A 16,465-nucleotide genomic window follows, 5' to 3' on the forward strand; every position below is an offset into this window, starting at 1 on the left:
TCAGTCAAGCCTGCAATAGCAATAGAGGATTGTTTTCGGGCAGGATTTGGAGCCTCTCTACTCTTACATAAGTCAAACTTCCGTTAAAAGAAGGAAAATATCTCCACGTATAAGGGAACTGTTTTGATCCGTAAAAAATTAGTGCTAGCGAGTTTGGAACTCTGGCCATTGATATTATCATCACTTACTTTATCATTGTACAACAACGACATCGGTTTACCGCTCTATATACCTTTTCGAACCAGAATCATTAGTATCACTATCATTATTCTAGACTTTATCACTCTTTTTTTTTTTGATCGGTAAACAATTTGATATTTATGAGTTTCGAAGTCAAATCACTGATATCATCGCCGATGATTTTATTATTGTACTACAGTGATGTCGGTTACCACTGTGTTAAAGAACTGCAACAAGAGTCTACTAGTAATGAAGGCAGCCGTGTCCGCAAAATTAACATCCATTTTATTACTAATGCTTGATCTTCTCTACTAGTCAACACACAAGAAATAGAAATGATTTGGTATTGGCCATAAAAACTCTACTTCAATTATTATACTATCAATCTATTGACTTGACCAAGTCAAAGTCCACAACACCGCCACCTTCCTCACTGGTCACCACAGTCCTCCTAATCAAATCGGTGGGCCACGAAACTCCTTACGGGCCAAAAATCTCCACGTAAATTGCATGGGCCATGACCCGCCTCCTAAATTGCAAGGGCCAAGAACCGCTTCGTATGTTGCACAAGCCTTCTCTACTAAATCAAATCAGGGTTTTACATTTTCCCGCATCATCATCTTCTTCTTCTACCCGCCAAATCTCTCAAATTAGGGGTTTTTCTCTTCCAATAGGGTTCGAAAAATGGTGCAATTCCAGGAGCACATATCAGCAATTAGTCAATAATGCAATTAGTCGTCCAACAAGAATTACGTGGGCATAGTTCACTTGTCCTAGACCATATAGTTGCCATTATTAAATCTCAACTAGTCTATTGTTAGAGGAAGCTTCGTTTTGTTGGACCATATAGTTGCCATTATTAAATCTCAACTAGTTTATTGCCATCATCTAATCCAAAAATACAAAATAATTTGGGAGATGTGGAGAGATAATCTGAATTCGGAGGAAGTTTTGTTTTGATTGACGTTGGTGTTACCTGCATCAAGAGATTTTAATTGTAGTAGTAACCGGAGACTTAGAGTGGCATGTGAGAATATGAGAAATCTTCAACAATTCAGCATCTTTTTAAACCCCAACCCCATCTGCCCATTTTATCGATCGAACACTATGTTTTAATGATACCCCATCTTCTTATTGATACCAAAATATGTAGGAGGACACCATTTTGATCATCCAGTGGTCAGGATTTAGTTGTTCTTCCTCGTCCAATAATTTGGACGGAGAGTTTATCTCGTGCACGACATATGGGTGGTTTTCTGGACTCGTTTAATTGGGGGCCCATAAACTAATTAGGAGCCTCACATTACAAGACAAAAAAGGTTATCAAAACCTAAGTTTGGTTACCCCTTATTCAAAAAAAAAATAATGGCTAAACTACTCCTAAATGATTAGTATTAATAATTTGTTAAGTAGAGTTAATTAGTGTAGTTAGGTTAAAAACAAATTTAGGAATTAACTCGGAATTCTTTGTTGTGTTTCTGGAGAAAAATTTAGGGTTTTCAGAAATGACTGATTCAAGTGGAGGAAATGATGTGGGTGAAGATTGAAATAACAAACATGATTGTATTGATGGTAAGATTATCTTACATTCTCCTACGGATTGTGTTCAAATAACAAATGAAGATTCTATTGCTCAAAATAAATGAATCAGTCCTTGAAATGAAGATACTGAAGCTCAAAACAAGCAGGTAAACTTCTTATACTCTTCGATTTATCTGTTTGTTTCTCCAAGTGGTCGAATCATGGACACTATGCAACAACTCAGAGTAAAGAGTCGTTATTGTCGAGTGGTTTATAAATTGACGACTCTACAAGGTCGTCAATAGTTTGACACAAAAATTGACGATTCAAACCTGCAACTTTTCCGTGTTCTCAAACCAAATGCTCACCGAAACTTACATATATGTAATGTTTTGAAGAATATCACTTACACTTTCTTGGTAGAACACACCGTATACATCCTGTCCAATGCTACAATAAATCCAACAGAAAAATAGATAGCTAAATCAACTCGGACGCCTGAGATAGTGATGCTAAAATGATCAAGTAAACCTCGGAAGAGAATTTTACCAGCTAGTCTACCAAATCAATCAGGTCCACGCTGCTCGTATCCTTTGAATAAAGTTTTCATATAATTCTATAGGAGAGGAAACTGATTTCAGATAGGGCTCCAATTGCACGTACCTGCAGGCAGAACACAATTCCTATCACTACCACATCATATCCTGGCCGCCGGATCACTCAAATGGTACTCTGCTAATCCCAGTAACCCCTTTAGCAATCAAGAATAACCCATAGCATCTCACCAATTTCCTTATTTTCTACTTCCTCCGTCCCACTATTAAGTGAGCTAGTTGAAGTTTGCACAAATGTTAAGGCAAGGAATGAAAACGAGATTTTTAAGCATTTTTTACAATTATACCCTTATGGATAATAATTAATGAAATTTTGAAATGATTTATCTCTCAAACAACACCACGGATGTTCGCAAACTTTATACCATTGAAAAACATTTTAAAACATCTACGTAGCTAATATAAACATTCCTATCAAATTATGGATATTTCTTATATTTCTTATAATCAATTAAAAGGGTAATTTTAGAAATATCTCCTTGTTTAGTGATATAGGTCACCTAATGATGGGACAAAATTAAAAACCAAATAGATCACTTAATGGTGGGACGAAGGGAGTATCACAAAACTAAAAAAAGAAAAGAAAATTGAATGGGAGAGGAGAGGGACAATACCTGCTACTTGTCCATCAAATTAATCAACTCTCCTGCATCAGATGGATCTCCTCGCTTCTCGTCTCTTTGAATAAAATCAACCCACAGTCCTTTAAGAAAAGAAAGGTCTTTTTGGCTCCACTGGATGGATAGACTGCAATGTTGCCAGGTCATTGGAAGTCTTTTTGGCTCCACTGGATGGATAGACTGCAATGTTGCCAGGTCATGCAAACACGAGGTTTTTCCACTCCCAAGATAGAGAAAAACTAGATCTCAGTATCGCAGAGTCCCCAGACATTCTGGATGGTAATCTTTCTTATTAACCAATACATGTTTATAAAGAATGGTGTTTTCTGATAACAAGTCCCGTAAAAATAAGATGCTTTAAGACCAAAGTGGCAACAACCACAAAGTTGGATAGATTTATCCCTCAAATCAGTATATCTAGAGTTCAAGTCTGACGATGAAAAAAAAGTGAGGAATACTTTGCATTGCCAGAATAACATTGGGTTTAATGACTACCAAAAAGTGAAGTTAAATTTAAATTTATCACGAAACAGAGAATTCCCAAAACTATATGAATTCACCTGTTGTAAATAATCTAATAACGTCTTTGTGAATGAGATGATCAAATTTAAGACTTTCTTCGACAAATTTTAGCCCACTTAAAACCTCCTGAAAAGGCACAAGTTAAAAAAACACTGATGAAATCACCTCTACTTGTTACGTTTGAGAGCGCGTCTTCCTTGACCTTATTAGGTGCAGCTTTCAGAGGTCGGTTCTGCATTTCAAGCTTCAATAGTCGCCTACACAAATTTGCATAAATAGCCTATCAGACATTACTGAAGCAAAAAATAAAAATAACAATAATCACGCAGGAAAATAACAGCTAATAAACTGTCTGCAAAGTTCTGGAACCAACAATCTCAATGAAAATAAGACTGACTTCTGGAATCTCAGGTGACTATTATCAGCTCTATCCCTATATTAAAAGATAAATTCCTATCAAGATATGCTGCGATAAAAAAAAAGGAATGCAACAGATAACAACTTTTAAACGATTTTACTTACAGACTATATGTTACAGAAAGGAACCAACGTGCGGATACCAGAAGCAGGGGGATGGATATCCAAAACCATATTTCTATGAAATTTCCAAGCTAAGTTAGCTAAAGTATCAGCTACCCCATCAAGAGTTCGATTAACATACACCATCAGCTATAAACTGCATCAACTAATTATATCCCTAGTCAATGATCAGTACTGTAAGTCTGTAAGAGCAGGATAAAACAAGTTGCTACAAATGATGCAACCTTTAAATGAAAATAAGCCACTAAAGCATATTCCATTTCTGATAGCATATTCTATTTGTTGGTCTCATGGCTACCACTGAATTTTGAAGTAATTTCATTCAGTAACTTGCAGTCAGCCATATGCAATAAGAAAATGTGGGTTTCGTAAGCAGTTATGAATTCCATACATATAAGACACATGGACCAGTTACAGCAATTAAAGACTTGAAACAAATAACTAGCAGTATTCTCAAAAGGTCATGGACTTTGTGAGAAGGACAAAGTTGGATCTAGGACACGGAGTATGCGGCATTAAATTCCCAGAACCAAAATGGTCTAAAATGTTTTTAGTTCTTGTCATCGATAGCCACCTAGATCCAAAATAAAATTACACTACCAGTCTGCAAGGTACCTTGATAACTAGGTTGGTTGTGAACCTAGTGATTGACGATATAACAACAAGTGTAAACAGTATGCAGCGTTGAACTTTAGGTCATGAATAAGAAATGTAACTGAGCAAGTTGTGGTTAATGATGCAGCTTGGGATCTAACTGAATAGAAGTTGCACAACTGAATTATGCCCGTATTTACTTATTCAACTATATATTCAACTGAATTAAGAGGTAACATGAAAAATTACATATTCCTTCTATTACTGGAAAGCTCTTAGTTTCCGCAATTGTGCCCGTATTTACTTATTCAACTCCCGTATACAATGAAAATAATAAGTCACTATACTCTCCAATTCAGATAAGATCGAGTCACTAACAAAATGCATAGTTCACAAAGCACTGAACAATCCCTAAACGGAGAGGTAAACTGAACTCTTTTAATTCTTTGAATGCGTGTTGATGAATCCTAACCATCTTTTTTTTGATGAGAAGAGAAAGATTTATTAAAAAGAGGAGAATATACAAGAGTCTACCAAAGGTAGACAAAACAAGGAAAGGAAACAAAACAGAAAGACGAGTGACTCAGTAGAACACTTTCTCCCAGTTGTATACAGAATTTGAAAAATTCAAATGAACCCTGTTACAAGAAGCACTAGCCCAGGACAGCACAAGAGCCTTGACATCTACTGCAATTTCAGAATCTGTCTTTAAACCATACTTGTCCTCAAAGATGCGACAATTTCTTTCTCTCCACAAGATCCAAACTATTGCAGAGGGAATAAGATCCCAGACTACTTTACCGTTGCTTGACAGAGAACTATGAGACATGTGTGAGACAGCGAATACATAGTCTCTGGAAACACCCAAGCCCAATGCTTCTTAGGCATAACAGCCATCCAAGTTTTATATGCCACTTTACAATGCAATAAAAGATGATCCTGCGACTCATTGCTATTACCACATAGAATGCAAGAGCTATAAACTTCCATCCCTTTGCGATTTAACATGTCTAAAGAATTTAATTTACCATGAACAACACACCATAATAAGAAAGAAACTTTTGGTGGAACTCCATCCTTCTGTACGAAATGATGTGGAAAGTTATCAACGCCAGCAGCAGAAATAAAAGTATGATATAAAGTTTTAACTGAAAAACCTCCCGAGTTGTGAAGTTTCCATCGCCTAGTATCAGGAAGAGTGTCTGTAACAGGAGGATTACTACCAATAACGTTGAGTAACCCTGCTAACTGAGTCGCTTCCAAGTTATTTAGTATTCTCTTGAAGTAAAATCTCCATGCACCATCAGGAGTAATGTGATCAGCCAGACTGCCAAATTGATGTCTATCTAACTTGCAGAGAAGGTTAAAATGAATCGCCAGGGAAGAAGTACCTATCCACTTGTCATACCAGAAAGAAACCCTAGTACCGGAATGAATGCACAAAGAGGAGTTATTATTAACTAGATCAGAGATCGTTTTCCAGCAGGAAACTCCATGAGAAGAAAAAACTGGACCTGGAACCCAATGTGAGTAGTTGCAGCCATATTTCTCCACTATAAGTTTATACCATAAGCTATTTTTCTCTATTCCAAACCTCCAACTCCACTTTGCAAGAAGAGCTATATTCATGAACTTCAAATTAAGAACTCCTAACCCTCCTCTTTCTTTATCAGCAAAAACCATTTCCCATTTTATCAAATGAGAACACCTTTTATTTCCCCATAGAAAATTCCTCATTTTCTTTTCTAAAATTTTGATCACTGAGATTGAAGCCTTGAACAGGGAAAAGTAGTACATTGGAAGAGAAGTTAAAATACATTTTAAAAGAGCTAACCTGCCTCCTTTGGAAAGAGAGATATGTTTCCATGTAGAAAGTCTTGCATCAAACTTCTCCAGAATAGGTACCCAAATTTCTTTGGACTTAGAGTTTGCTCCCAGAGGCATGCCTAAGTATATGAAAGGCAAAGTATCAACTGCACATCCGAACTCTGCAGCCCAAACATTCATTAGAGGGACATCTCCAATAGCAATCAGTCGAGTTTTAGATTTATTAACTTTCAAACCTGCAATATACTCAAAACAATGAAGAATTGAGAACAAATTTGTGAGTTCCTCTTTACTGTTGTCGACGAAGAAGATAATATCATCCGCATAGTGCAAATGATTCACCACAGAGCCATTTTCCACCATAGAAAAACCATTGAATAAACCAGTGTTAGCAGCTCTGTCAATATATCAAGAAAAACCTTCCATAGCAATGTTAAATAAAAGAGGTGACATGGGACATTCTTGTCTAACACCTCTTGAACTTTTGAAAACCAAAAGGAGAACCATTAATTAGGACAGAAAATGTTGATGTAGAATAACAAAACCTTGTCCAGTTAATCCATTTACTACTAAACCCCATTTTTCTCAACATAAACTCCAAATAACTCCAATTGATTCTATCAAAGGCCTTCTCCAGATCGATTTTACAAATGACTCCAGGTTTCTCAGCTTTTGATCTTGAGTCAACCAACTCATTAGCAATCAGAGTACCATCCGTAATTTGTCTTCCCTCTATATATGCACATTGAACATGGGAAATAAGTTTTGGCAAAACTAATGTCATCCTAGTAGCAAGTACCTTGGATAGGATTTTGTAAACACCAGTAAGAAGACAAATAGGTCTGCAATCTTTAATAGTTTCTATGTGACCTTTTTTAGGAACCAAAGTAATAAAAGTGGAGTTGTGTTTGGTGTCTATACAACCTGTATCACAGAATTCCTGCATTGTTCCCATGATGTCAGATTTAATGAAACTCCAACATTTATGAAAAAACATAATAGGGAAGCCGTCTGGACCTGGTGCCTTGTCATGCCCTAGCTCCTGAATTTCCTGTAACACTTCAGCTTCAGAAAAGTCAGCATCCAGAATATTAGATTCAATAGAACTGATGCTCTCAAAATCAATACCCTCCAGAACCGGCCTAATAATCTCCTCTTCTCTAAAAAGATCCTAACCATCGTGATCATGATTCACATCTTTATATTCAAAATGATAAAAAGAATTATTATCATTAAAAGAAAGAAAACCCAACTTACAAGAAGAATAAGATGATTGAGATGATGACAATCAAAGTGCATCTTTAAGAAGGATGGATTATTAGAAATGATATCATTCCAATTAGTGCATACGCTTTTGCATTCGACAACCAATTCGGTTGGTAAGCGAGTTATAACCTCCAATTTCATTTTTCTGTTACGACGGAAAAATGAAAGCTTTTAACTGGAATCCGCCAGCGTCGACACTTGGTTGGACTCTAAAGATTGGAGAGCCTTGCACATGATTAATAGTGTACATATTGTCGAAATCCAGGGAATAAAACTTGTGAAGATATCTAAAATAAAAATATACGTAAAGTAACTATTTTATGAAGTCCCCATGCAACTTATGGAGTTGGGAACCAAAAGAAATGCTAGTCCTAATTTTGAGAAATAGATTAGGAAAACAAAGTACAAACTACGAAGGTGTTCAGGGTTGTAAAATGGAACATGATATTTATACGAACAAAGGAGTGAGATACCTTCGCTTGAATATGTTTCCACTTGAGAAAAAGCTTATGTTTTTCTCCTCATCCATTCGTTAATGGTAGGCGCATAACTTTTTCTTGAGCCTGCAATTAAATAGCGAAAATGAGAATGTCTCCATGTCAAGAAATATGGATCAATATGATCCTGGATGTTCTATCCTATTGCAAACATTGAATTGGAGAAATCAACAAACGTTACAATTATGACATTAAGATTCTTTTCTCAGTACACCAAATTCTTGAATAGAACTGGCATGTTACGAGTACTGACATACTAGCTAATAAAAGTAAATTCCCCTACCATACAAAGGGTAGTGAAAACCAAAATAATCGAAAACTTCAAAGCCTGAATCATACCAATACCGCAAATGTGGCTTAACATCATATATTACCATATGAATTTTGACACGGTTCATTATATGCAGTAAAAAAACAACATTAGCCAGATGACACGGAAACATGTTAATATCTTACATTCACTAGTTAAAGGATTCCAAATGCCAAATTCAGAATCTGATATGCGTATGCAAATCATACCATTACAAGAGCCCACTACTTGAATACACTTGTAGAGTTTCGGATCCCTGTGAAGTTCGAAAAAGTTATGATTGATTGAAACAGCTCCATCACATGTAACAGTTGACACCGGTGCTGATGAAGATGCTGATTATATAGAAGTAGAATCTAATGAACGACAAATAGGATGATGATTATTCCACGACACAGGAAATATAAGCATGAGACTAGAGTTTTTTGAGTTATGGATAAGGAGGCGATCCTTAATAAAGTTAGGGTTGTAAAGTATTCTGCTGTTACGACACCAACACCGTCTGTTTTGAATTCCTCATTTAGTTTGCTTAAGTTTGCTTTATTTAGTTTACTTATTTTTAGTTAGTTTCCTTGTTTAGATAAAACTCTTAAATTCAGTACTCTTAAGTAATCTCCAAGTATTGGAAGAGTATAAATACGTAACTCTGAGTTGTATTAATTATAAATCAATATAACAACTCAGTTTATTTAGTTTTGTTTCTCAGAGCTGGTGGCTAACCCCCAATTCAAAGGGTTTATCCGGCTCTTTCTTGTTGTGCTAAGCTTTTCTCTAGTGATAAAGTTCTAGAACCCTAACACCTGGATCAGAGCAGGTTAAGATCAATATCCAAAAAAATCGACCAAACTTTTTTTTCTTTCGCAATGTCTTACACTGAAAATTTAAAAAGTTTGCATGACAATTTTGAAGGTGTAGCTGAAAAGATCGACAATCTTGCCGACACTATTACAAAGATCTATACTCTTGACGAAGAGACTCGGAACAAGAAGATGGAAGAGAAATTGTTGCCACATGAACAAGAACGTACTGCTCTCGTCACACTGCTTACTACAACACCCAATACCACTATCGTAACAAACATGGAAACCTATTTACGCACCGTGTTTAGAGAGTTTTTACCTCAGATGCAAGAACGTCCTGGATCTGCACAACCTCCTCCACCACCTCCACATAATAATGGTCAACCACCACAGTTGCGCCCTAATATCAAATTCCCAACTTTGCTAGAGAAGATCCTGACGGTTGGATCTTTAATGCGGATCAGTTTTTTAGTGTTTACAATGCTTCTGATGATCTTATAATTATTGTAGCCTCTGCACATCTTAAGGGTGAGGAAAATCAATGGTTTCGATGGAAAAAAACCAAAACTGAAGTTACTACATGGGAACAATTTTGTAATTTGGTTCATGGAAGATTTGCTCCAGAAATTTTTTTGGATGCTCGGCTAGCTATTAGCACAATTGAGCAGAAAGATATTGTACGTGAACATATCCCAGAGTTTGAGCATCTATTGAACTTTGTTGATTTTCCTGAAGATTTTTTGATCAGTTGTTTTATTCGATCTTTGAAACCTCATATTGGTACTACGGTTAAATTGTTGACACCACAAACATTAACTGAAGCTTTTACTAAAGCAATTCATCAAGAAGAATCTTATGCTGCTGTTAATAAGACTGTACCACGACAACCTTATCGCCATCCTCCATCCAGACCGGCTGCCACAGTACAACCTACTCCTTACAAATAGAGTCAATTTCGCCCGTACCGGCTGATATATCTGCGATATTACCGGTATCGGATGTTGAGCGATACGGAAATCCCAATATCGCGATACGATTTTTTACCGATAATACCGTCCGGTACGGGAAAAACGGTACATCTATTTGTCGGCGATATTCGGTATTATCGGCGATATTTTCCATTTACTGTAATTTATGAGGGTATTTTCGGAATTCTATGAGAAGGGAAGAGATTTAATCCCTAAATCCCATCGATACGCAGCCAAAATCTTCTTTGCAACCAAAAGTTTCTTTGCAGGTTCTTCTTCTTCATCTTAATGGCGAGATTCAATTGATTCTATCTTAACAAGAGGTTGATTTTGATCATTAATCGATTATGTCAACTATTTCAAATGGATTATGTCAATCTTTGTTCATACTTTGGTGTATTTTATGGTTTTTAAGAAAAATATTGGAATGTAATTTGGTTTTGATCATTAATCGATTATATGTTATCAATGTTCAATTCGTACCAGTATTTGTTAATATGCAAATGTTGATGGAAATGTTGAGGTTTAATCTATTGTGTTGTTGATGATAATATTAGTATGTATAGTTGCATACATTATCAGTCTGTTCCTGGGGTTTAATTTGTTTTATTTCTGTTGTAGGTTGTGATTATGGATTCTTCCAATGCATCAAATTCAAATACCACAAACCCTACCTGTGGTTCATTTCCCTCTTCTTCGGCTACTCAAACTAAACATCCAGCATGGGAATGGGGTGAACACCAATACCTAGCAAATGAAAATATAATTACTTGTTTGTTATGTAAGAAATTAATTCGTGGTGGTGGAATTACTAGGCTTAAGGAGCATCTTTTACATATTAAAGAGAATGTTTCTTCATGTCAAAATGTGTCCATTGACAATATGAACAAAGTTAGTCTGGTGTATTCTGTAAAGAGGACCAAAAAAGCTCATAGGGATAACATTGATTTAGCGTATCGGCGTGCAAACAACTCAGATGAAGGCTCTGATGTTGATACCGATGTTGAAGAACAAGAAGTTGAAATTGATTGCAATATGGGCAGTCGTGGTGCTAGTGCTGGTGTGGGTGCTAGTCAACTAGCTTATCAGAATCAGACAAAGAGAAAGAGGATAATCCAAAGTAATAGTAGGTCCAATTGATTTATATATGAAGACAGACAACAGGCCACTCTTGAAAAGTATAAAACCCATTTGCAACACAATACTACACACTAGAAAGTCTTGGAAAGTATAAAACCCATTTGCAAATAATGTTTGTGAATGATAAGTGGTTGAAAATGAGGTTTGCAAAAGAAACTATGGGAATTAATGTACTTAAAATTGTCACAAGTGGTACACTTTGGGAAGATGTTGATTCTTATTGTAGAGTGCTAAAGCCTTTGGTTAAGGTTGTAAGGTTAGTGGATATCGAGCGCAACCTACAATGCCTTGTTTTTATGAAGCAATGAGGATAGCAAGGGAGAAACTCAAGGAGATTTTCAGTCAAGATGATAATACTTGGGCTGTAATTAAGGCTATCTTTGATAAAAGATGGAAGAATAACTTCAATCATGCTCTACATTGTGCTGCATATTATTTAAATCCTTCCATATTCTACAAAGTCCCTGCTCATTTAATGGATAATGATCTTAAGTACATAGAAATCAAAAGGGGACTTCATACAGCAATGCAAAGGCTTATTAATTCCCAATGAAGAAGAAATTGAGAAATCTACAACTGAATTGAGAGACTACAGTGATGTTTCCTCTGTAATCTTATCACAATAAGAAACAATGAATGAAACAATTAGTTAACTTATTTATCTTTTGTGTTTCATTGCATTTACTTATTATTCTTTCGTCTTTCAGTTGCACTCAAAGAAGCGAAATCGCATAAAGCAACAGAAATTGAATGATAGCGTCTTTATCCAATACAACAAGAAATTGGAATGTTGATACAAAGAAATCAGTCAATATAATGATGATCCGAAAGCTCATGATCCCATTTTTCAAGATGAGCGTGATGATAATGATGAATGGTTGGGTTTAGAGAATTTGGATGACTTGGTTGTACAAGGAGATAATGTTATTTTGGATGATTTGCAAGATATTGTTTGTGAAAAAGGTATGCCAGTTGTTGGTAAAGGTGCTTGTAGCTCTCGACGCAAATCTACTTGTCCAACTGACTCTGAAAATAGTGGATATGATACTGATGACTTGATGTTGGACTCTAATTATGGACTACTTGGTGGAGATGATAGAGCTACGGAAGATTATGATATCTATGATGAATCAAATGATTTTGATTAAAATTGTAATGTCGCTGTTTAATTATGTTTCCAGATTGTGAACTTTAAAGTTGTGAATTCTCCCCTTTTTCCAAATTGAACTTCATATGACGTCTCTTATGTTTTGAATGAACTTGTTTGTTTTTCTAAAATTGATGCATTTTAATGTTGTTTAATTTTGTGTGAAAAAATATAAATTATAGATATAAATTATAGATATAAATTTAGAACCGATATTGCACCGATATTTGAAACCGAGATCTCCCCGATACTATGTTGTACCAGTGTACTGGTCCTCAGCCGAGACAAACCGGTATCCGATATTAACTACATTTCTCCTTATAATAAGTCTACATTACCCCCCAGGAGCTAGAAGATTGTCCCCAGCTAAACAAAGATAAAGACGAGCTCAAGGTCTTTGTTTTAACTGTGATCAATTATTCACACCTAATCATGTTTGTGTGAATCCTAGATTAACATTATTGGATGTAGATGAAGTGCAAGTTGATGCTACTGTTGAGAAATTGGGAGAAACTATTACCTTTGATCATGCTGAGGTATCTGAATCATCGCTTAAAATTTCCTTTAATTCACTTACTGGATCTTCTTTTCCCATAACAATGAGGGTAAATGGCTTCATCAAAGCATAGCCTATTAGTGTGTTAATTGATTCAGGTTCTACACATAATTTTTTTCCATCCATCCTTGGCAAATCAGTGTGGTTATTCGATTGAATCCAAGAACTTTCCACTTAGTGTGACTGTTGGTGATGATGGTAAGTTAGATACTCGTGTAGTTTGTCTTAATGTCCCTTTTTGTCTGCAACAACACAACTTCACGGTAGATTTTCATCTACTTGATATTGGTGGATGTGATGCAGTGTTAGGAGTCCAATGGCGGCGTACTTTAGGACAAATTAAGTGGGATTTCTCGAAATTGACAATGCAGTTCTCTATTGATGGCGCCGCTATTTAATTAAATGGAAACAACGTCTCATCGGTCATGCTTTTGGAGGCAGATTCAATGAAGTGATTATTATGCACGGAAAATCATGCATTTTTTCTTCAATTATCTGCATTGAATACTTCATTAAATGCGGATAAAACCCTAGCACCTGACACAACTCTAGAGCCTAAAATTGCACAACTGGTTTCACGGTTTGCTGACATTTTCAAAACTCCTACATCTCTTCTACCAGAAAGAATTCATGATCATAAATTCCCTTTACTACCTGATTCTGCTCATGTCAATGTACGACCTTATATATATCCTCATTTCCAAAAAGATGAGATTGAGAATATGATTTCTGAACTTGAACAAGCTGGATTTATATGGCCCATCTCAAGTCCTTACTCTTCTCCCATCCTTATGGTTTGTAAAAAAGACGGATCTTGGCGTATGTGTGTGGACTATAGAGCCTTAAAAAAAGTCACCATTAAAGATCGTTTCCCTATTCCAATGGTCGATGAGTTGATTGATGAATTATTTGCCGCAACTGTTTTTACAAAATTGGATTTACGATCAGGATATTATCAAAATTGGACAAGATATTTCAAAAACTGCATTTAGTGTTTCGGAGAATATGACGATGGAATCTTACCTGTAGCTGGTTGGATTCATCTTTCTTACCGAGTTTCCTACTTATATAGTAGTCCGGGTTTCGATCTCGGAGCCACTTTCTTTCTCGAAGTTGACGAATATAGGGTTTGTTTAGGGTTTCAGAGAGTATGAAGATGGAATCTTACCTGTAGCTGGTAGGATTCATCGTTCTTACCGAGTTTCCAACTTATATAGTAGTCCGGGTTTCGATCTCGGAGCCACTTTCTTTCTCGAAGTTGACGGATTTAGGGTTTGTTTAGGGTTTGAGAGAGTATGGAGATGGAATCTTAACTGTAGTTGGTAGGATCCATCGTTCTTACTGAGTTTCTGACCTATATAGTAGTCCAGGATTCGATCTCGGAGCCACTTTCTTTGTCGAAGTTAACGAATTTAGGGTTTGTTTAGGGTTTCGTAGAATATGACGATGGAATCTTACCTGTAGCTGGTTGGATTCATCGTTCTTACCGAGTTTCCTAATTATATAGTAGTCCGGGTTTCGATCTCGGAGCCACTTTCTTTCTCGAAGTTGACGAATTTAGGGTTTGTTTAGGGTTTCAGAGAGTATGAAAATGGAATCTTACCTGTAGCTGGTAGGATTCATCGTTCTTACTGAGTTTCTGACCTATATAGTAGTCTAGGATTCGATCTCCGAGCCACTCTTTCTCGAAGTTAACGAATTTAGGCTTTGTTTAGGTTTTCGTAGAATATGACGATGGAATCTTACCTGTAGTTGGTTGGATTCATCGTTCTTACCGAGTTTCCTACTTATATACTTCAAGAGAAATATGAATGGGATTGTTGGACTAATTGCATTGCATTGGTGTTTCTTTTTGTTTTTCGGTTTTCGTCATCCCGTTCCTTGATCGCCAATGAAAACATTTTTAAGATTTGTTTCACACTTGGTTTTCTAATGGTGCCATTATTTCTGTTGCACATGTGTAGTTCTTTTCGAATGAAAACCTAGATGAAGGAACCTGTAGAGTTAAGAAGATACTGAGTTTGGGATTAAACATGGATGAAGAAGATTTGGGTTTATTACTGTTCAAATTTATTGAATGAGTTTTAGCTTTCTCATCGAACGGTAGCTTAAGCATATGAGTTTTAGTTTTAGGTTTAAACTGATTACAAGTAATAGTTCACAATCTTCTCCTACTCACAAACAATTGAGATCCATAAGCAAACAAAGATGATTATATCTGGGTCAAAAGGATAAGGCTAATCAAATTCATGGTATCTTTGATTGGATCCAACTCTCCTAAACTATGCTTGAAACTTGAAACTTGAAAATATTGCTTTGTAATATATTTTTCTATTAAACAAATCCATTTCCAAATGTAGAATTTTTGCTCTTTTCCTTTTAACACTGTGGCATTAAATTTGTTCGTACATAAGAAACCAGCTCCAAATTTGTTCGCACATGTACATTACGTACAGGCATGCGTTAGTTTTGTTAGGTTGTTGTTGTATGGGATAGCTTTATCGAGTTGTAGAGGTCTACATGGTTCAACACTTGCGTTTGGACGACGTTTGATAGTTATTTTTAAAAACCAAACAGAGACGGCCTCTCAATAACCCCATATGATCATATGAATTGTTTGCACGCAGATATTTAATGATTTCTTCCGGATATAGGAAATCCACAAATCTATCGCCGCTGATATTAAAAGAGACTATAACTCTGAAATTTGTTTCCCGGATAAAGCCTGGCCAATGAAAAACTCCATTCAAGAGCCAAACATAATAGTCACCTGGAGGAAGAACACGGTATCGGTTCACGCGCTGTTTAGTTTTATACGAGTTTGTTCCTAATGTATAGACCTCAATTTGAGCAAAACTAAAAGGGAGATCGATCCCATAAAAGTTAAGTGGTAAAATGCCCTAAAATCGACTCCAATTTTGTGAAATGCCCCGGACTTTTGAAAAAAGATTGAAAAACCCCATGTATTTCGTTAGTTTTGGGGCATTTTGATCAAAATTCGGCATCTTGACCGGTTAATGGGTTTTAAATTTTCATTTTTATCCTTTTTAATCAAAATGCCCCAATCCGCTACTACCAAACGAACAACCACCAACCACCACCGTTGCCACCACCACCACCGCCGCCACCATTACCACCACCACCGCCACCACCCCTACCACTAGAACAACCACCACCAACACCACCGCCACCAGCTCCTCCTCAACAACCTCCACCACCACTACCACCGCTACCGCCACCACCACCGCCACTATCACCACTGCCACTATCTCCACCATTGCCACCACCAACACCGCCGCACCACCACCACCGCCACCTCCACCACTACCACCTGAATCCTAAATCCTGAACCCCAAATCCTGA

The 16,465-nt window shown here is 36.5% G+C and overlaps 1 protein-coding gene across 1 annotated transcript; it reads right to left on the bottom strand.

The window, feature by feature from the left end:
- Positions 1-3,481: 3,481 nt before the first annotated feature.
- Positions 3,482-7,825, bottom strand: LOC113330060. Its single transcript, XM_026576925.1, has 5 exons — positions 7,676-7,825; positions 6,964-7,589; positions 5,439-6,815; positions 3,636-3,714; positions 3,482-3,583 (listed from the first exon to the last, which is right to left on the bottom strand). The coding sequence occupies exons 1-5, from the start codon at positions 7,823-7,825 to the stop codon at positions 3,482-3,484; spliced, it is 2,334 nt and encodes a 777-aa protein (XP_026432710.1).
- Positions 7,826-16,465: the final 8,640 nt, after the last annotated feature.

This window comes from Papaver somniferum, unplaced genomic scaffold (genome assembly GCF_003573695.1).
Source record: "Papaver somniferum cultivar HN1 unplaced genomic scaffold, ASM357369v1 unplaced-scaffold_117, whole genome shotgun sequence".
Classification (NCBI taxonomy): Eukaryota; Viridiplantae; Streptophyta; class Magnoliopsida; order Ranunculales; family Papaveraceae; genus Papaver; species Papaver somniferum.